At 39.2% G+C, this 22,633-nt stretch overlaps 1 protein-coding gene across 4 annotated transcripts in view; it reads right to left on the reverse strand.

The window, feature by feature from the left end:
* Positions 1-22,633, reverse strand: part of ITSN2 (intersectin 2) — an 85,379-nt gene that overhangs the window by 54,197 nt on the left and 8,549 nt on the right. For all 4 annotated transcript variants that reach the window (XR_014183515.1, XM_082047372.1, XM_082047370.1 and 1 more), the window contains exon 2: positions 17,376-17,439. Coding sequence is in view for 3 of the 4 variants with exons in the window: in XM_082047372.1 (XP_081903498.1) it covers positions 17,376-17,403 (28 nt within the window). In the remaining variant the exon portion in view is untranslated. The remainder of the gene's footprint in view (positions 1-17,375; positions 17,440-22,633) is intronic.

A 22,633-nucleotide genomic window follows, 5' to 3' on the forward strand; every position in this document is an offset into this window, starting at 1 on the left:
AAATAAATCTAGATTAGATAATGATAAGAAATTTAAATAACTCAAGATGCCTAAAAGTTGCTGGGCAGTACAAGTATTGCCATAATACACAAATGAGGACAACTTACACTCAATGGCAAAAAGTAGAGCGGCAGCCAAATATTTTTTAAATGTTCATTTTAATATACAAATGGGAAGTGCGTGATGTGGTTAATGCTTATAGAAATCATCTTGACAAGATGGATTAGTGCTCCTAAAGCTGTCAGCAACAAATTCAGAAAACTTGACAAGTTCTTTCATCTATGGAAAATCAAATATAAAAAATATCACATTTTTGTTATATAAAATATACATAAAATATAAAATGTATAAAATATAAAGTGTTTTGATCATCTTTTGAAGTAGGTAGCTACAATGCTCCTCAGCATTTTATGATCAGTGACAGGAGGATTAAGACCACCACAATGTATTCACTGAGAAGTGCTAGAAACAGGTGACTGGAGTCACCGGCACTGCTGTAGCTTCTCTAAAAAGAGTCCAACCTAATTGTAAAAGACCTTCTGCTTAAATATGTATTGAAATGTACAATTTCCTATTGATATGTCACAAAGAAAGTAAGAAGATGGCAATCAATCTTGAAACTCTTCTAATACATTTCAGCAAAACATCCCTTTTAATAAGACCTGGCAAATAATGTTTCCTCTGAAGCTATGAAATGCGAAGTTCTACATGGCTTTGTCTCAAATGTGTTAAAATTTTGCAGTTGAACAGATTGCCACATTCACACCTGTAGCTGTACAATGATTAACATTAACTTCTAATTCCATTAACATCTCATTCTAGACGTGTTTCAAGATCAGCATTCACCCTTCACCCTCACTTTTTCCTTCATTAACGTGCCCCAAGAATCTTGCTAGCTTTTGCACACTAAATATTTTGGGCACTTTTTTTGCATAGTTTATTTATTCCCAAATTAAACATACTAAAGCATTTCTTTAACAACCATCTCCATGACAGGTTTCTCGCAAATATCAATTTAATTCAAACCAATATTTTACTGTAATCAACATTACTATAGCAACAAGTGCTTCTAGCAGAGTCCTAGTGAGCCAGTGCAAGCAGCTACTGCCACAAAGTAATCACTATGAACACACATGTCATCAAAATTACATCATGTGAGTATTTCAGGAAACTGAATATACATCCTAAAAATGCCAAGCTGCTAATAATTTATTTTTAAAGGTGTGAAGAATTTCAGATTTTCCCTATCCCTGAGGACAGAGACTGAAAATATTTTCTTTCTGGTGACTTATTCCATAAAGATATACTCTCGCTTACTGAGGGTTTTTTATAAATATGGAAGAAAATAATGTAATAGACCTTACAACCAAAAGCAGACCTCCTCCAACACATCTTGACTGTTTTGCTTGAAAGTAAATATATAAAAATATACATACTACGTGAATATAAATTAAAAGAAAACACATTCAGTTCAGACAATTTCTAGCCACATCTTTAAGACATATCCACATTCAGTAATAACTTGACATTGAGGATGTTTAAAAGGAGATATCAGAGCACCTTTTAATTTACAAGGCTGAATGAAAAGATGTACTAAATTCCAAGCAGAAATAAATGGTGGGGGATGAAAGCAAGGCATTATGCAAACAAAGCCCTTCCAAAGCTGTGATTCCTTACAAGCTAAGCCTGGAAAGTAGTGTTTTTATTTTTAGCAGGAATTAGGATCTAGAAAACGGCATCTCTCCAAAGGAACACAGCACTCCCAGTCTGACAGTGAGATTTTTGATGCTTGTCTATAATTGAACAAAGTCCCAGCAAACAAAGTTTTAACTTAAGTCTTTTAAGAGAGAGCACCTGCCATTTTCAGCCTGAACTAGAACAGGTCACTGGTTTATCAATACAGGTTAATAACCATTATACAATGAAAATGTTTCAAAACCAAACAAAACAGTACTTCTGGTAGGGATCCTCAGTGTGGGCATTCAAAACCCACCCAACACTCTCTTATTTAAAGGATTCACTACTATTTTTTCCAACTCCTACCTCAATATGCAAGAGAAACAAAATTAACATCATGGCACTAGAGGGAAGGTGAAAGCTTTGCGAGCGCTTATTTTTAGCTTAACCAGGTGCTCGTGACACTTTTGAAGTTCCTATTTGGAGACACAAATAAGAAAAGAAAAATCTATGTACAGAAAGTATCATTAAAAAGAAGAATCCTCAAAATACCAAGAAAAAATACCACATCGTTCTATCTGAAATTAACACTTTGAACAACACGGATCACAAGGTCTTGGCAATTCCACAAAGTGCGTCACGAAACCATTCTTCAAAGCAATTGCTGTGTTTACTTATAGCACAACCGAGACCATCACAATAAAGACTCACCACAGACAAAATTAGTTTGAAACTCAGCTCTCCTGTGCAATCACCATCAGAACATGATACAACCCTCACAAACACTGTGGTTGTTTCCCAAAGCTGCCACCAGTGGTAAAACTGGCCACTCGGCATCACTGCTGAGAACAATGACCGCACCTGGTTTACAAACAACCAAGTTTTGGGCATGTTGAACTGTGGCAAAGGGAAGACAGCTCCTGCACTTGGAAGGACAGATCTTCCACCCAAGACATATCATAGAATCCTAGAATCATTTTGGTTGGAAGAGACCTTTAAGATCATTGAGTCCAACCATAACCCAACTCTAGCACTAAACCATGTCCCCAAGAACCTCATCTGCATGTCTTTCAAATCCCTCCAGGGATGGTGACTCCACCACTTCCCTGGGCAGCCTGTTCCAATGCCTGACAACCCTTTCCAGGAAGAAATCATTCCTAATATCCAATTTGAACCTTCCCTGGTGCAACCTGAAGCCATCCTCTCATTTATCACTTGTTACTCAGGAGAAGAGACCAACCCCTCCATGCTACAACCTCCTAGTTGTAGACAGCGATAAGTCCTCCCCTCAGCCTCCTTTTCTCCAGGCTGAACAGCCCCAGGTCCCTCAGCTGCTCCTCATCACACCTGTGCTCCAGACCCCCCACCAGCTTCATTGCCCTTCTCTGAACTCTCTCCAGCACCTCAATGTCTTTCCTGTAGCGAAGGGCCCAAAACTGACCTCAGGATGCGAGGTGCAGCCTCACCCGTGCCAAGTACAAGGAGACGATGCCTTCCCTAAATCGTCTATAATAAACTTAAGCTTATCTTAGCACAACATTTTTTTGCACTGAGAAACATCTTGCCCATAAACCAGATCCAGCTAAAGAGCAGAAGTAATTTTTTGCCCAGAGCCACCACTAGTTCTCTTCCTCCCTCACAGCCCCAGCCCTTACTCATGGCAAGTCATAGACAAATCACAAAACCAAACCACAGGCATCTCCTCCTCTCCGACACCTCTCTGATCCCATCTCCTTGATGGAGCAGTGCTGAACCTTTGGCACACCAGAGATTCTGAGCTGGCACCCAGTAGCAGTGAACTACAATACTTTAGCATCAGAAATCAAAACACAGTTGCTACCACATGTTCTCACGGCAGGTTTGCTGCAGCCAATGAACAGTACGTTACTACTTTTCTGACTTAGCTTAAGTTTCCTAGAAATTTTAATGAGACGAGTAATTTTTTCCCAAACGTAGATGGCATAAGTTTGGAGGTGAAAAAAATACAATCTCTCTGACTAGAAGATATCTCATGAAATCATTAGTCTTCAAAAGACGTTACATGGCAATCTCGCAACTTTAGACATGAAGCAAGACCCACCTAGATGAAGTTAACACTATATTTGACTATGCTGCATTTTTAGGAGTCAAAAAAGAAACGCTGAACTTGGAGTTTTTCCCCACAAAGATTCTCCCAAGAATAAGGTTTGCCTTAGCTTGCTTTTTCTGTTTACGAAAAAACACATTTCCGTATTAGTAACGCTTTTGGAAGACAGATGCCAAACTGTCTCTTCTAGAGAAGGCTGGTACTTTCAAAGATGACTATGAATAAACGTCAGGACTGGCACGTGGTCTAACACAGAAAATCAGGTCTCAGGGTCCAGAAGTGCCTCAGTTGATACCTTATAACAGATCAAAACGCTTGGGAGAAACCAACAGAGAAAGAAAGCTGCTTTAATGGCAGGAGATGTGCCAGGAGAGGTTTAGGTTGGACATGATGAAAAGGTTCTTCAGTGCTGGACACTGGAACAGGCTCCCCAGGGAGGTGTCACGGCCCCAAGCCTGACAGTGTTCAAGAAGAGACTGGACAACGTCCTCAGACACATGGTGTGAACTGTGGGGTTGTCATGTGCAGGGACAGGAGTTGGACTCCATGATCCCTGTGGGTCCTTCCAACTCAGGACATTCTGTGATTCTATGATACTTGCCCAATCCACAGCTTTACAACATGTTCAAGAGTTAAAAGTCACATGTAGATTCTGCCCACATAGAAAGTCCATACAGAATGACAAAGACCCACACAAACAATGCTACACATTGTTAATTTAACGTACCTTCAAGACTTGTCTGAAGATGACAAAATACATACTGACCTCACCTTCATGTAACAGGTATTAATATGTAAATCAATGTGGCAGCACTCACAACTTTTTAGTGTTGGAAACAAGCAACTATGCTGGAGATTAAACAACATTTTCTGTTCCTTTAAGCTAAGTTTAAATAAAAGACATCTTCCTACAAGAGAGCACGAGGGTCTTTTTATGGCTGGATCACAGCATTTGGTAGGACACCTCCAGAAATGCCTTTACAACACTGCATCAGACAGGTCATCTTCTGAAGAATACAAAGGACTTGTTTTGATGGGCTGCCAACGTCAGAAACAAACACTGTTCTTTCCTTAAAGCTGTAAGCTGCAATTGAAAAAGAAGGCAGAAAAGAAAGCGCAAACCTAGAAAAAGAAAGGTAAACAGACTTGAAGATTTGTAAGATCTCTGCAACTGGTTAGTACTATCTGTAGGCAAAAGCGGTACTATTAATGAAAAGGACACAGGCAACTTTTCACTTGTGGAAAATTGTAAGACATTTCTCACATTCTCCAAACAACTGTGCTTGTTTTTCACTGATAGGTGGTGCTTGTTTTTCCCTAATAAAAACTATGCTCCTATGACCTACAAACTTAATTAACTCCACAGAGATAATAAACCTAAATTGAAAGTGCTTTCCTTGTACACATAAGTCACGACGATGAATGATTATATCAATGCTTTTTTAGCCATCCAAAAAACTAGCATTAAGCTTCATAATGACCCTAAATAAATATTTATCCCCTTGTTTAAAGACAAGGAAATTTCAACACAGACACGCAGCAGCGTGTCTCAAGCTGTACAACAAGGGGTTTTCCATAAAGCAACCAGCAATTGTGTTGCTGTCTCCTATTAGAAGCCTCGAGAGAGCTGTTTGGTGAAAGACATATTGGGATAGATCTAATAATTCCAGTTATCTTCCATCTGTGTTTGTAGATAAGTTTGCCACAGAATTATTTCTTGCAGATTGGATTTAATACTCCCAACCGAGATGCTGAAGCCTACTTTAACTTTTCCTTCAATGGTGAGTAAACATTGCAGGAGCCTGAAAATATACAGAACATTTTACCATTAGTCTGAATTTCCAGATTCCTTATCAGAGTTATTGCTATTTTCAATATTTGCTTCCCTCCTTTGTTGTCGATTCTTTATATCAAACGTAGGAGAAAATGCTGACCGATAATAAGCATTTATTCTTATTTAGGTGCGTAAACATGTTATGAACTACTGCGGCGGTGGCTTTGGGTCCATCCCAAAGCTCCACCTGCTCTTTCTCAAGAAATCCATCTCCTATTCCCAGCTCCACGTTCTCAGGCCACGCCAGCAGCCACACGTAACCTCCTTTCACAACATACACGTTACTCCTACTACTACTTGTCCTACCAGAAATGCTTCACAGAGGCTCTCTGCCTATTAAGCAACACTACGGCAACGGCCAGAGGAAAAGGTTTTGCTTGTGCTTAACAACTTCGGTGGCTTCTTAAATGTATACGCAGCTAAAAGGAAACACCTGTAGCAAAAAGCATGTTAAACAAAGGGAAACACGTTTCTCCTTCTATTTTGTATTTTCAATAAAATTACAAGAATTGTGACTATTGAATCCAACAGAATTTTTTAAGACTCTCTAGTGTCTCTGATGTGCAATCCAAAAATAACTGTTACCTGTGGACAGGCTGTTAAACAGCATCAGGCAAGAGCAGAACTACACAGATTTGGCCAAGAAATGCTTAATTGAAGAGCATCCTTACAGAAATGGGGACTAAGCAGCAGCAGACACATGGTATTTTAGGGTACAATTCACATCCTCTAAATTATATGCAAGATTTCTAGATATTTTGCTTTATTGGGAATCCTTAAGTTCCGCAGTTCACTAAAATGAAATCTTGACCTTGTTTAAACTAACCACTTGCTCCCACAAAACAGGAGCAGAACTCCATTTGTTCCAGCATTATTAATAATATTTTGCCTGATGAGATGGTCATTGGCATCTCCTCACTTAGACACACAAAAATCTATCTGTAAAGAAAAAACATTAACATTTCTGTGCCATGCAATGATCTCAATGTAGAGACATAATCCTTGCTTTTAGAATTACTATAATCCCTAAAGCAATTCAGAGATACATAATAGCCTAGTCCATGCTACCAGCAAAGATCTACTTGTTTTCTGAATTTTACAGCACAACTTGACAATTCCAAAGCACTTAACCTATCAGTGTATAATAACAGGATAGTATTTCTTTACTTGATATAAATCACAGAATCATTTAGCTCATTATGGCTATCCTTTTCCAGAAGCTCCTTTTTTAATTAAATTATTTCCAAGCTCCACTGAAACACAAAACAACACACCAAACAAGAAAATTAAAGCTTTGTTAGAGCTCCAATGACATAAAAAAATACATTAGGAAATATGTATAAACATGATAGTATTCTCAACCACACATTAGCATGCTACCTTTTACACCAGTTTTCCATAGAATTTGTGACAATTCATTTAATAGAATTTTCTCTTTCTTATCACAAAGCACAATTACTGTAACTTAGAATGTTGGTAAATTCATACTTTATTCTTGAAAGCTAATTTAACTTTTTCTTTGGAAAAAGTCAGCACACAGACACGGCTTAATCTAAGTCTTCCCCATATCTAGATTCAATACTAGCAATAAAAGTATTTTCTGCCTAATCTTGGAAAAACATTGCCATTAAAATCACCTGTAGTTGTTGAGTTACCAACACTGATGCAGCACATGAAACAAGCCTATTCTGCTATCCAATGACACAGCCATGTCTTTGCCCAGAATCATAGAATCATTTAGGTTGGAAAAGACCTTAGAGATTATCTAGTCCAATCATTAAGTGAACGTGGCCAAGTCCAACTTTAAACCATGTGCCTAAGTGCCACATCTACAAGCCTTCTAAACCCCTTCAGGGATGGTGACTCCACCACTTCCCTGGGCAGCCTGTTCCAGTGCCTGACAACCCTTTCCAGGAAGAAATTGTTCCTAATATCCAGTTTGAACCTCCCCTGGTGCAACTTGAGGCCATTTAACCTTGTCCTATTGCTTGCTACTTGGGAGAAGAGACCAACCCCCTCCATGTACAACCTCCTTTCAGGCAGTTGTAGACAGTGATAAGGTCTCCCCTCAGCCTCCTTTTCTCCAGGCTGAACAGCCCCAGGTCCCTCAGCTGCTCCTCATCACACTTGTGCTCCAGACCCTTCACCAGCTTCGTTGCCCTTCTCTGAACTCTTTCCAGCACCTCAATGTCTTTCCTGTAGTAAGGAGCCCAAAACTGACTCCATGATTCAAGATGGAGCCTCACCAGCATGGAATATGGGAGGACAATCACTTCCGAGTCTTGCAACTAATACTTTCAGATGGATTTTAGAGATGGACAAAAAGAATAAACAAGTCCCACCAACAAGAATCTTTCCACCGTAAGGTATGAAGAGGTGGAAAATAGCAATATTATCAAGGCACAGAATAGGCATATTTTGCCAAATTCTCTCCTGCCAGCTGCAAGGCCTCTGCCTCCATTTGTTGTTCAGCTGAGCACGGTTCCAGCTGACGGACTCCGCTGCCTTCCCAGCGTGACACAGAGCATGGAAGATTTGCTTACCCTTCAGTTTAGGACAAGTTGGGAGCTTTTTTGAGTAAACTCCAGTCAACCTGTATAGCAAGTTCTTCAATGAGTCAGGATGTTTGAGGAAAAATCCCACCAGAGCTTAGACAAAACTTCTCTAATTCTGAAAATGGATTTTTACGCTGTTGCTGCTCACCAGCATTCACCAAAAAAAATCCCTACAACTTAATTAAAAATTTACAAAAGGATAATTTGTTTAATTATTGTCTAGCAAATCTCAGTGGAATGGAGCAAAACTAATACAATTCAGGTGAGTTTCCATCTGCAGCAGGCAGTAGATCCTTCCACACCAGGAGAAATGCAGGCAGTAAAAATACCAGGCAAGAGGATGCAAAACGAACCTTGAAATTAGGTGGAGTAAAGGAAATGATTCTCCTACAAAAACACAGGCTAAAATAAAATCAGAGCAGAATTCTGTTTAAGGAATATTAGATCCTTTAGAGTAATTTTTGTGGTTCTGACTATTATTTGGCAATTAAAGTAAAAATGACATCTCCTTTGAAGAGGAAGTCTGGGAGAAAGAGGAAGGGTGATGGGTTATATTTATAACGAAGAACTGGGATACAGACTTGAAAAAGGAAAAGAGAAGAACCACCAAATTAAAAAAAAAAACAAAAAACAAAACACAGGAAGGGTGTGAGAGAAGGAAAATGAAGAGGAATATCCTGAATGATCTGTGGAATACAATTAAATCAGGAGATAATTTAGGAAACAAAACACAGTGATGACACTGCCAGTCCAGACTGAATATTCACTTTGCTCAGCACGTGGTGGTGCCTCTTCTCTCCTGAACCAGAGATGGTACCTCATTAATGGAAGGACAATCCACCTATCTCTAATCACTTAGGGAATCCAAGTAACCTCCTGGCATCCACAGCTTCCTTCAGCTTTCACTCTGATACCGTGCAAAGTGCTCTGTTTGATATCTGCCAATGGTATTTTCATTTGATAGTGGTTCATTCTTGTGTTATCAGAGATCAATTACCATTCCCCTGCCAACAAAATGACAAATGACCTTGAGAAGGTGACATCTACTGTATCCACCACCCCCACCATTCCTTTTCCAAGCTGAAAGGTCCTAGTCAATGTAATTATTCCTTATATGGAAGCCGCTCTGTATCTTTGATCATTTTTATTACCCACCTTTTCATAATTTCTAGTCCTGACAAACAAAACACGTAGAGAAAACTGGAAGAAAACACAAAGGTAACAAAAGCAAGAATAAGAGTTTGTTTAAACAATACTCCTTATCATGTTAATTGACAAATTAGCAAAACCTGTCAGCTACATCCAGTCCATACACAATACCATTTTCCCAGTACATTAGGGAGTTTAAATATAATAAATTAAAAATTGTCTGAATTTATGAACATTAGAGTTTTGGTACCAGTTTATATGACAGTCCCTAATCTGCCTCCGCAGTGGCTCACAGGGCATTTACGGAAGAGTATTATGGACAGAATTCCTCCCTAGGTATTACACTCTCTTAACTGCCAGAAATCAGCAATTTGGGAGACTTCTTGAGCCAAAAGGGCACAACCCCCCCCCTGCATGCAATAGCCATGCTTGGATCTTTCCTACCCAAGATTTGATTCCATGTACTTGGAGCTTTCAGTTCACAAGTATCTTTGAAGCAGTGAGTCCCAAAACTGAGTTCTTCATTATGTGAAAAAAACCAAACAACCAAGCCAACCAAGCCAGTCAAGCCATTTTCTTCTGCCTGCTTTAAATTCAGTCATTTCACTGAGTATTACTTTGCTTTTCAGTTCTGGAAACCAGTGAATATTCTTGTCCCTGTTAACATTTTCTGTGCTGTGATGGCTTTACAGATTTTTATCACACCCTCAGCTCAACTGTCTCTTCTCTAAACCAAATTAAACAGGTCTAATCCATTTAGTTTCCCTTAACACAGGAGCCACGTTCTGCCTTTGGCCAATTTGTTCACAGGTATCGTTACTCTCTGTCTAATTCTAGGTTTTTCCAGAGCCTCAAACACCCCAGATCCTGGCAATAGCACAGTGGATAATTTCCAGAAAGGTGAGCCTGGCGGATGTTGAGTGAACTTGTTCAGGTTAGGTTAAAAAATACTGTCCATGTATTTCCTACTCCAGTCTGAATACAGAGAACGTGAGAAGTAAGAGGGTTAATTCTGCTGGCCTTCCTACACACATCATCTATAGCAGAAATAGTTTATATATTAACTTGCACCTGTATTTTTTTCCTCACAAGCTTGAAGATTTCTTGTGAAATACAGCTTTATAAAAGCACTATCATTTGTTGTGCATTTGTTGTTACCTGTGGCCCTTAAAATCTAAGTATATTCCTTTCCATAGTTACACAAGTATCCATACACACTGTAACAGGTTAAGAGTTTATAAGTAATAGTGTGACTTTCAGGAAATACATGTTAAATAGAGAAACAAAAACGGTAGTGCGGAGATCACAGTTAAACACAAAATTACAGTTATGAGAAGTAATGCAGATGTTGGTATGTGCTTTAAAATGTACCAAATACTATTAAACAAAACCAAACCCAAAACAACAAAAACCCACACACAAAACAAAATAAACAAACAAAAACCACAAAACCCCCCAACATTTAAACAAATTACTTCAATAAGCACCACTAAGACAACACTTGATATTCGGTTAATCTTACCTGTTCTTGAGACACACATACAGAGAACTTTCACTCCAACTAAACCACAAATATTTTAAAGTTACTAAATTATCTTCTCTGAAGACACCTGATACAAATACTAGTCCCATGAACACTGATATTCTTTTAGTTTTTCAGGGTTTCACCCCTTCTAGCTCCTTCTATCGTGATTTAAGGGTACTGTTCCATTGTAAGAAAAACAATGTCCTAAAGAAATGATGCGGTATATTGAAAAGCCTGAATATACAAGACTCCTAATTAAAGTTACACAGCATTATATAAACACATTTGACAGACCACAGCATCCAAAAATGTGTTTATTCTTGTCATTAAAAATGAGTGTGCTAAACCTGAACTCATTCTGCCAATATCATTTAATATCATCTACAGCCAGTTCGAAGTGGCCACAATCATCACAGATGACATGGAATTCAGTGGATGTTAAGATGACACCACTTCGCACAATGACCACACAAAGAGGTTTATCCAAGTAGTAAACTTCCCAAACTTTTGGAATTAGCACGTCAAGGAAATGAGAATTTTAACATTCAAAGTCCTTTGAAGTTGAGCCATGTGACAGATTCATGTTTCTGTGTCCCTTCATAGGCCTTCGGGCTTCGACTCCATCTTGAGGAAGCATTTATAGATATGTTGATTTTTTTGTTTGTTCGGGGTGGGGGGGGGTTGTTTGTTTTGTTTATTTGTGCTTTTGTTTTTTTAATTTTGTTTTTATATCCTTTAAAAAAAAAAGCATCAGGAAGTCTCAGTGATACCCAAAATGAAAAAAAGCAGAGTGCATTACAGTATTATTTTTCTAAATAAAAACCATCCTGGGTTCCCCACTCTGTGTAATCTTACCTTATAAAGCTAACACATGGTAGTAGCAAAGTAAAATCTTAGCAAGACAAAGCAGGTATAAGCTGAAAGGAAGTTAATGGATGGAGACCTAACACGAATCTTCACTAGCTTATTATCTCATTGTTTTCCACTTTTTTTTTTTTCATTTTAGGACCATAAGACTGGAAGGGACTACCAAGGTCAGCATGTCCAGACTGCCGCTCCTCCAGGAAACACTAATACATTAATTCCTCCCTAAAATGTGAGTTCTGCCTGGAGGTGATCAAAGTTTCTCCTTGACCATGGCCCAGAACGTCACTGCTGACAGAACTGTTCCCATTTCGAGACCAACTGCATCAACAGCCGACTAATCTCCATATAACGTTCTGCTGACATTGTACTTAGAGAAAAGTTATTTTCCCTTCTTAAGGTTTATCTTCATAATAAGAAGAAATAAAAGCTAATTCATTTATTGTAAATACAATGAAATAATAATTAAAAAACCCAGTAAGCTTTTATTTTCGTAGGGTAACAATCTCTTTAGCCTTCCTTAACATGTAATTCATTTCTCCTGGTTATCCACTAACCCAAATTATCCACTAAAACCCAACTCTGCTTCTATCATGCTTTTCAGGTATTTTCCCTCTTAAGGAGGTAACTCAAATTCTACCCTATATCCCACAGGATGTCTCGATGGTGCCTTATGCAATAGCCCACAATACTCCTTATTTCACCCATCATATTTTAGGATGCATTTCCTTTCCCTCAAATCACATAATTACTACATGATCATCTAATGCATCCGGTTGTCATCCTCCTTAGTCACAGCCATTGCTGAGTTACCAGCATAAAGCAAAAATTCTCCTTGGCCATAATATGACATGACTAAAAAAGTATTTGAAGACAGCACAACAAAAATGTGATGAAATTTAACCAATGACATGCAGTTCATACTGTATAATTCTGGCCAGAAAATTACTCTGAAGTTTGTCATCAATCAACCAGCATACATTTGCTTTTTAAGGATGATGTTGCCATAAATAATAACAAGTAAGACTGGTCTCAGGATAAAAATCCATGAAGAATATTCCTATTACAACATCCTAGTCTAAAACATACATTTTCTCTCCCTTTTAGACAGTTGTTTCTCTAACGAAGTCCAAACACGGGATCTGTTACACTTTGTCTACAAAATTTATGAAGAAAGTACAAGGTGCAACCTTCCTTTTTAAAAATTTAGTTCTATTTATTCCATTTAACATTTACCTCCATGTCTAATTGTTTCTTCCTTCCAAGATTTCCTCTTACACCTTCCGTGTGAATCATATTATCCTCATAATTAAATATGAGTAAGCACTTTGTATTCTGCAATCCTATAGTGCTATTTCTGACTTGTTGAGATTAAAGAAAACATTTAATATGGCACACACAATGGGAAATCTATTTTTTTTGCAGAATGTTATAGTGGAAGATATATGACCTTCTGATTTGAACGTATGAATTTTACTTCATATCAACTAACAGCACTGTCCTCACTGAAAAGTGAGAGGAAGAATTAATCTATAGGTAAGGACACAGAAAATATTTGTCCTTGCCTTAGAATTTCTTTTCCTTCTTTTAGATGAGAGAACAGGTTCAGATATTGTCTTTGCAAATTCTAATTCAGCATATTATCTTTATCTACATTTATTGATATCCAAGTCTACAGTTTCCGCATCTACAGTGCACACAAGGTCAAGAGTCAGGTTGCATCCATGTAGTTTTTAATTGAACTGTGATGATCCAGGTTACTCTTAATTCAAAAACACTCAGACCATGGTTCTTGAAGTCTTTTTGTGCAGGAGCACAAAACTCAATTCTATTCACAGCAGCACAAAATCCAGTTTGGCTTATAAAGGTTGAGAAGCATGTGAAATGAGTTATGAGTATTACTTTTTGCACTTCAGTTTATCAGAAGTATTTTCCTGCTGGACCACAAAAAATTATATCAAAAGGAAACAGGTGGTAGGAGGGAAGAGGAAAGACAAATAAAAATATAAACAAAACCAAACAAAAGCACAGCCCAAAAATTGCTATGGTAGTTAAGGAAACAATGTGAAAGATATTGATCAGCAAATAGTGCTTTCCTTGTTCCGCCTGGACCGTCAAGATTAAATCTCCCCAAACCAAGATCCAGCAACAGCATGGATATTAAACCCTCAAAAAAAATCTAGCCTACAGAAGAAGGGGAGTTTGGAGAAGAGCAATATCTTGCAACTCTCCAGCTGTAAAGACAACATCCCATGGCAGTGAAGGCTCCTTCTCCCTGCTCTGTGGTAAAGCCCATGATCACAGAGACAAATTAAGTAAAGGTACATTTTAGCCTATTAAAGCTTTTATCTCTTTAACTGCTGTTCGCAGTTAATGTATTAACTCCTTTAGAAATACACTTGTTGAAGGTATTTGTTATTTAGTGTAACTAAATGCCATTTCCAAAAGCTTTGGCAAGGCTTAGGATGAATTCCTAAGCAGGCTTTGTCCAGATGGAGAACTGTATGTAAGGAGAATAAACTACCAGAAACTGGGTTTGTTTTATCATTTTCACAGAGTTAATGATCAATATTCAGACTGTTACAGGATAAAACTAAATCCTCAACAGGGAATCCTTGATCTTGTTTGCGGACTGGGGAGACTGATACGCCTGGAGTGGCTTTTTGGTAGAACTGGGCTCCACAGAGATGTCTGTGATCCATCTGGTGCTGTATGTATATTTTGTACTTGGCAGCCTTTCTACATAAGCAGAAACATGTTACTCAGCCTTGCATGTTCATACAAAGTATCATCACAACCTTCACCTTTTGCATGAGAGGTAAATTTGTAAAGACCGGCAGGTCTGCCCCGAGTTCCAGAAAAATCAACTTATACTCTCTAAGTCCTGCTTTTCCTCTTTGAATTTCCAGCCTGTTAGTAAGACACCCACAAATGTCACCATGGGCAGAAATGGAGAGTCACAGGGAACTCCTTCCTGTTCACTGCGTCCTTTCTGACTTCAGAGAAGAAAGGTAAATGCTGTAACACGAGCATGTGCCTCTAGAGCACACAACGCCTCAACAAGCTGAAGCTTATATGTGGCCACATAATTCAAAAAGAATATGCCAGTTCTCGGTGTAAGACAGAGTTTGGCCATCAGCCACATGCTGAGGCTGGACGGTCCTGGGAACCTGCCCTGGTGAAGGTACATTCTGAGTAACAGCTCAAGGTGCCCTCACTGACGTTGAGTCTCTCAACCGGAACGCAGCCATCCAGCTCAGTTACTCTTCCTTCTAGAGGCCTTGTGCAGATTGCCCTTTCTCTGTTTGGGTTCGTAGCTAAAGTGTTGTAGCATCTTCTACTTGTATTTGTTTGAGACTACCTGAGTATCGTGCTTTGTCATTTGAACCCTGCAGTTCTCAAACTCGTTGTCACGCCGCGTCATATAATCACGTTCTTGTACACACAGATGCTCAACACTCTCCACTCACTTTTCCTTAACACTGAATGCCAAAAATAATCCTGAAACAGAAACTTCTTCATGCCTTACGCTACTAATGAACTAAAAGCTAAGCACATTGTGCCTTAATAATAATAAGAGCTTTTTTCCCCCGTAAGAAAAACACCATTTCCCCCAGTAGGATACAAAACAAAGGTTCAAAGCTCTACCAATGCAGAGGTGTGGCCAGCAGCCCGTGCTCTCTGGCTGCAGCAACACCTCGTGGTTTAGTTGCCTCACACGTAGCTTCATTGTTCATGTCCTGCTCAAAGTCACTACCAAGGTCTAACAACATAATTAGAGGTTTCCACTGAGCAACGAGTGGTAAATGCAGGTGATCTACTCTGAATACAAACAACAGCGGTAGTAGGTAGCAGGGAAGAGGAACACAGGTTAGAGGAGAGCGATTTGTCAATAAACAGCAAAGGTTCCTCAGTATTTATCCAGAAATGACATTAAAACTATTATTTCTTCCCACCTGACTTGTTTGAAATTCAATCAATAAGAAATAGGACTGCAAAACTACACACGGTCATTCAAATACTCTGGGGGGGACACTAGTTTAACTATTGGCTGGTATCTCTCTTACATTCTCTTAGTATGTTTTTCAACACAGTAAAATTCTGCGAGGGGAAAGGCTGCACCTCATGGCACCTTTCCTGCCGAGAGCAATGGGCAGTACAGCCTGAGGGATTTCAGATCAAGGAAAGGATCCCTCTCCCAAACTATGACTTCTGAGATCAAGTCATGCACATGTCCACTGATGCCAATATGCTCACAATCCTCCAACAGAACCAAAGAGTAAAAAGCCAAACTAAAAAGACACCAAACAGTTACATATAATTCAAACACAGAGACAGCCAAGAACATAAATCCAATCCTCCCTGAAGAGGGCTTCTGTTTATTTTAAATTGAGAAGCAAAAAAGCATGTGAAAATTATTCTTATTTTTTTTTTAAAAAAAGCTTTTTCATTATGCCCAATGAAGTGGAAAAAAAAAATCCAGTATTTAGGGTTTTTCCTATTACAGAAAATATATTGACTCTTTTTACTTCTCTTTTATTGTTAAGTCTGTGAAACAAAGTCTGGAACAAACTGCAGCTGACAGTATAAAAAAAGGTGTTGATCACACTGATTATTTTTTCACAAAACATTTTATGCACACGTGAAAGAGATGTGTAAAACAAAGGGTTTAATTTGAAATCTGAATATTGTTGTTCTGCAAAAACCCACTTCCCTTAATCACCAAATTTCTCTCTGCAGTGACAATTTTCTGACTCAATTAAATAAAGGTCTCCCAGTCCTGCAGTAACCTTCCCAGTTGCATGAGATCAGAAATACTTGTTCTTATATCTTGGACTCGATGATCCTTGTGGGTCCGTTCCAACTGAGGACATTCTATGATTCTGTGATCTATTTCCCTATTTTTATCAGAAGAAATACTCCCTATCTGGAATATCTGAGTGCAAAGCATTGTTCCTAAACATGTTTTTTCATTTTGGTCAGCTCTGTAAACAACAACATGTAAACATCAAATTTCTCAGCAGATACTTGCAAATTGTGTCCTCACAAATAAGGCTGCTCTAGAAATAAAGAGCTCCGACACATACATATATGCACAAGCAATTTTAAGGTTTCAACTCTCATATGTCTTTGAAAGCAAACCACCATGAAACAAATCCAAAAGTTACTACAGCAGATGGGGCACAGAATCAAGAGGAAAATTTTCAACATTTTTTGAGAAAGACCCATTATTTTAATCAAAGCAGCAAATTGCTTAACACATTTAAATATTTTGGTTTAAAATAAATAGCGTAATATATTATAATGAGACACATTTTTGTGCTGAATTACGTTAACAGCAAAGGTATGCAAGTTTAATCAACTATTACTTCGCATATTCCCCACTTGAAGTCAGACAGGATTCGCACTGTAAGTCACACATTCCTCAGCCCTTTAAATGATCTGAGATTACTAGATGATCCAGGCATATCTGTACTCTAAATTACACTGCAGTAACGCTTCTACTGAATTTCTCCTGGTCTTAGGAGTGCAAGTCAGGCTACGGGAAGCAATCTGCAGCAAACTGACCATAATGCTGCTGCAGGTACTGAAATCAGCATTTTTAAAAATAAATAAATAAAAGAGAAAGACAAATGCTCTCACTGCTCCCACCCCTACTTAAACAAGCCGAGCAAGGCTACTCACCGTTCACGGCTGTGGGAAACTGAGCCATCACGGTCCGGGATATGCCTTGCTAGCTCTTAGCCATCTGCAACAGAAAAACATCGCGCCATTAATAATGCAACAAGGGCAAAACGCGGCTCTGCGCTCCCGCTGAGCGGGGGGAACGTCTGTCCCCTTCAGCTCACACTTCCGATGGCAAACAATGCCGGGCTTCGGGCTGCTGCTGAACAAGCTGAATTTCCATTTGGCAGGGGGTGGGGGAATTTTTTTTCTATTTTTTTTTATAGGGTATGCGGTGCAGTCCTGAACCTAGTGGCACATTCTTAAAGGAAAACAGTACCAACTGTTTAGCAACTGCTGCATAATGTACAGAAACAGTTGCCAACATGTCAGAACATATGGCTGGAGAACAGCCCTCTCCTGGCAGGATGGACTCAGGGTTCTAGCAAATCTGTTCCTGCTCTCCCTGGTAAATATTTATGTATATCGTATTAAAAAACAACAAAAAAAGTTCAGTGCACAGCTCCGTAACTAAATGCTTCTGCTGAGAAAAGTGGAAGAACAATTATTATGCAAATTCATCCATTCCCCTACTCCATACACTATGTACAAACACTCTTACATGATGTATTCAGAAAACATCACTAATAAAAATCTGTAGTCAGTCAGTTTTCCATAACCAAGGCGATAAAGTTATTCCTTCTCTTAAGCTACTGCATATAGACTCAAAACCAGCATTTAAAGGTGTCTCAATATAATTTAGTCTCATAACAAATATCAGAGTAGTAAGACTTATCTCGTTTTTCTGGCATGTAGCCCTTCAAGAGTACCTGTATTAATTTTATTAATTATTCATAACTGCAAAATATTCACTAATACTTATCTGAGGGATAAGCATAAGCACCACTTTACAAAGGTAGAGCAAAGACAACGCAGCGAGCTTTTGCTTTGGATGACATAATTTTAGTCAAATACTGAAATTTGTACATTATTATCCTGCACTCTATGTGGAGAAAGTATTATTCAAGATGAAGCTACAAAAATTAAATTTTTATTTTAATTTTTTTTTTTTTTAAATCATGTTTCAGATCCCTTTGTCACTCCCTCTTCAGATACCAAACCTTCTCCCCCCATCAAAAACCCCCTTCACGTCTCAACATAGCCAAAGATTCTAATATTAAGTACAGAAATATCACATCCCCCACACACCATCCCCTTGTAAGGAAAGTCCTGAACATCTCGTTTGTGACAAAAATCACACAACTGGAAAGCACTCTGGTTTCACGTGTGCTCAGCAGAGCATTTTTTGTACCTATCACACATTTCTGCAATAAAAATTGAAATATCTGGGATCTGTCATTAACAAACCTCTGTCTATATATTTTACATTTATTATTATATTTGTTTAGTTATTTATATGTTTGTATGTTATTTATATATCCTATAATAACATCACTGGGTCATCTGTAAACTTCACAGCCACATGCACATGTGGTCCCCCCCCAAATGAATGAAGAACAGTATTTTATCTGAAGTTATTTTGCTCTGTGTCACTTACATAACTGTCTAGTGAAAAATTAACAGTTTGGGGTTTTTTCTTAAATCTGACACATTACAGACCAGTGTCATTAAGACACTTGACATTCCAGAGGTTTTTTATATACATTACACATACATTTGTGTATACACAGACATATACATAGATATATATAAAAAATAGTAAATGGAATGATTGGCGAGTCCAAATGATCTCTCAGGGTGACATTATGTATCAGCTGCAGAGAGCTGAAAAAAGGAAGCATGGATCTATTCCAAGACATGAATTCTAAAACAAATTGGAGTATTTTTAGGTTGTTTCCAGCATCCCTTCCTAGGCCTTACCAGCAACCTACTGAGAGAGACTTGAAATCTATATATAGCCCTCCTGAAAAATGTTTCCTATGTTGTTAAACATTTCTAGAGCACGTTTCTCTGCAAAATTCTGTCAAGGAGGGCTGAAAGAGAACCTGAAACCATGACACAGAAGAGAGATGCGGAAGAACACCCCCAGAATGAACAGAGCCAAGCTCAACAGAGCTCTGCAGTGACAGAGATTTCCACCTGCATGTGACTTGTTCTAGATTTACAGTCTTATTGGATACAGGCTACACATCTGATCTTTCCTCCAACATACTTTATTCTCTTATTTTCAGACTGCTTTTAAGGTTTTTAAATGTGTAAATGCAACAGAATCACAGAATCACACAACTTCCCTAGTTGGAAGGGATCCAGGACGATCAAGTCCCACGTCAGACTCCACCCAGGACAACCTAAAAGTTAAACCACGTATCTCAGAGCATTGCCCAAACACTTTATGAATACCAGCTGGCTTGAGGCCATGACCACTTCCCTGGGGAGCTTGTTTCAGTGCATGACAACCCTCTCAGTGGAGAACCTTTTCCTAGTATATGAGGAGGAACTTCATTCCTTTGAGGTGCCAGAGCCCTGAAACAGGCTGCCCAGAGAGGTTGTGGAGTCTTCTCTGGAGACATTCAAACCTGCCTGGACACATTCCTGTGTGATCTGCTCTGGTGAACCTGCTTTAGCAGGCGGGTTGGACTGGATGATCTCCAGAGGTTCCTTCCAACCCCAGCCAGTCTGTGATTCTGAATCTTAATTTCCTCTGACGTAGCTTTAAGCCATTCCCTCGTGTTCTGTCACCAGAGAGAAGAAACCAGCACTTCCCCCACCATACTCCGTCACGAAAAAGCCGTAGACAGCAACAAGGTCATCCCTTGGTCTCTTCTCTAAATTGAACAAACACAGTACCCTGTAGTATCCTCATCTGTTCCTCGCAAGTCCTGTCTTCTCATCCTTTCACCACCTTTGTTGCTCTCCTTTGGACACATTTGGGTACTTTTATATCCTTGTGGAGCCCAAGACTGCACACAGTACTTGTGGCGAGGCCTCACAATACAAGTTAGATAATTACCAGACAATACAAGTCTGATAATAAACCGATTAACTGTTAAAGGCCAAAATCTTAATATGTATTTTTAAAATACTTTATACAACTTACAGCTATAAAGAAAGTCAAACCTTGCCTTCTTTGGTTTGCTGAAATGGCTCATGTAGATTGAGCTGTCTGAATTCCCAACCACTGACCACATGAGTAGGACAAGTAACCCTGGCAGCTTCACACACACAAAACGTGTCAACTCCTTCTCCCTCATTTTGATGTTCCTAGAGTCTCAACTATAACATATTTTAAAATCAATTTCAACTGAAAAATGTTGAGGTCAAAGCCCTCACATTAGCATAGCAAGGATCTTTCCTATCTATGAAAGCTCTGCATTTATGGAGCGCATCCACTCATCTGTAAGACAAGTGACCTCTGTCCTGGGCTGCACCACAAGGAGCATGGCCAGCAGGCTGAGGTGATTCTTCCTCTCTGTTCTGCACTTGTGAGACCCCCCCCTACAGTACTCCATCCAGGTTTGGGGTCCCCAGCATAAAAAGGACATAGACCTGTTAGAGTGAGACCAGAGGAGGCCACAAAGATGATCAGAGGGCTGGAACACCTCTTCTGTGAAGATAGACTGAGTTGGAGTTGTTCAGCCTGGAGAAGGCTCTGGGGAGACCTTATAGCAACACTAGAATAGAGTAGGAATAGGAATAATTTCAGTTGGAAAAGACCCTCGGGATCGAGTTAAACCATAACCTAACCTAACTCTAGCACTAAACCATGTCCCTAAGAACCTTGCCTAAAAGTCTTTTAAACCCCTCCAGGGATGGTGACTCCACCACTTCTCTGGGCAGCCTGTTCCAATACCTGACAACCCTTTCCAGGAAGAATTTTTTCCTAATATCCAATCTAAACCTTCCCTGGCACAAATTGAGGCTATTGCCTCTTGTCCTATCACTTGTTACTTGGGAAAAGAGACCAGAGGAGTTACAAGAAAGATGGAGACTTTTTATGAGGGCATGTAGCGACACAACAAGTGGCAACTGTTTTAAACTGAAAGATGGCAGATCTAGATTGGACACAAGGAGAAAACTGTTCATGAACAGAGTCTTGAGACACCGTAACAGGTTGCTCAGAGAAGCTGTGGATGCCCCATCACTGAAAGTGTTCAAGGCCAGGCTGGACAGGGCTTTGAGCAACCTGGTGTAGTGAAAGATGTCCCTGGTCACTGTAGGGGGGTTGGACTAGATAAGCTTTAAAAGTCCCTTCCAGCTCAAACCTTCTGTGCTTTTGTGATAACCAAAGTTTCATAGCTCATACAAAGCAGAACTAGAAACCATAGTCAGACACTGAATACAGCACACCCAAGTTATCATCCATACCACTATCTGTCCTCACCAAAGAAAAGAGTCCAAGATCAGAGGTTTCTAATACCACCCTGTTTGATACTCTGTTCCAGTGCAGCACTCTCAAAAACAATGACCAGCCCAGCCCAAATTATTGGCACAGTTTCTTTCAGCATATCTGAAAATTCCGCAAGTTTCCCAAGCCTGGGCTGACCCCACCTGACATCTGCACCAGCCATTGCCATGTAGGTGCACCAACCTTAGGTCCAAAACCAAGAGAGAACTGGCCGACAGATCTGTACTAAGAGTACGTTACCCCAATGTGAGGTGATTAAATCATGATTTAGCTCTGTCGTCTCACTCTTATGTCTACAGGCAGATCTTGTCATATTTTAAAATACTAGACCTGAAGGGCATCAAAAACCTCCTACAATAAACCCCACAAATAATACTGAAAAGTATGATCTTACAGAAGCAACTAGGAATAATATTATATATATATATATATATATATATATTTTTTTTTTTTTTTTTTACAGGATTTCAGACCGCCCCAGCACTGAGATCCCATTCTATCCCTTACATAGATCATTCCACTTGGACACCAGGGTTACACCAAGCACACATACTTTTCTGGTGACAGATAAATAAAAATAAAAGTACCACTGCAACATAATTTCCCCCCATTCAATTTTTTAGGGAAGGAGGAAACAGCCCAGTAAGCTGTAACTCTACAGACATTTTTCAAAGGTCTGTGGAAACAATCCTCCCTAAAGAATGGAGCTTGCCCTCAACATGTATTCTGTCCTCTACGTTTCCACACCACGTCCCAAAGGTTTGGATATTACGCATATATCAAAGTTAAAAGCAGCTTATTTTCACAAATTCCAAATGAAGTTCTCTAACCACCAACTGTAACAGCACCTTGCACCTTCAGGACACGGATGTGCAACATTTATTTACCAAGGGAAATCTCAGAAAAATATTCT

Source organism: Streptopelia decaocto (assembly GCF_964273445.1).
Source record: "Streptopelia decaocto genome assembly, chromosome: 3".
NCBI lineage: Eukaryota > Metazoa > Chordata > Aves > Columbiformes > Columbidae > Streptopelia > Streptopelia decaocto.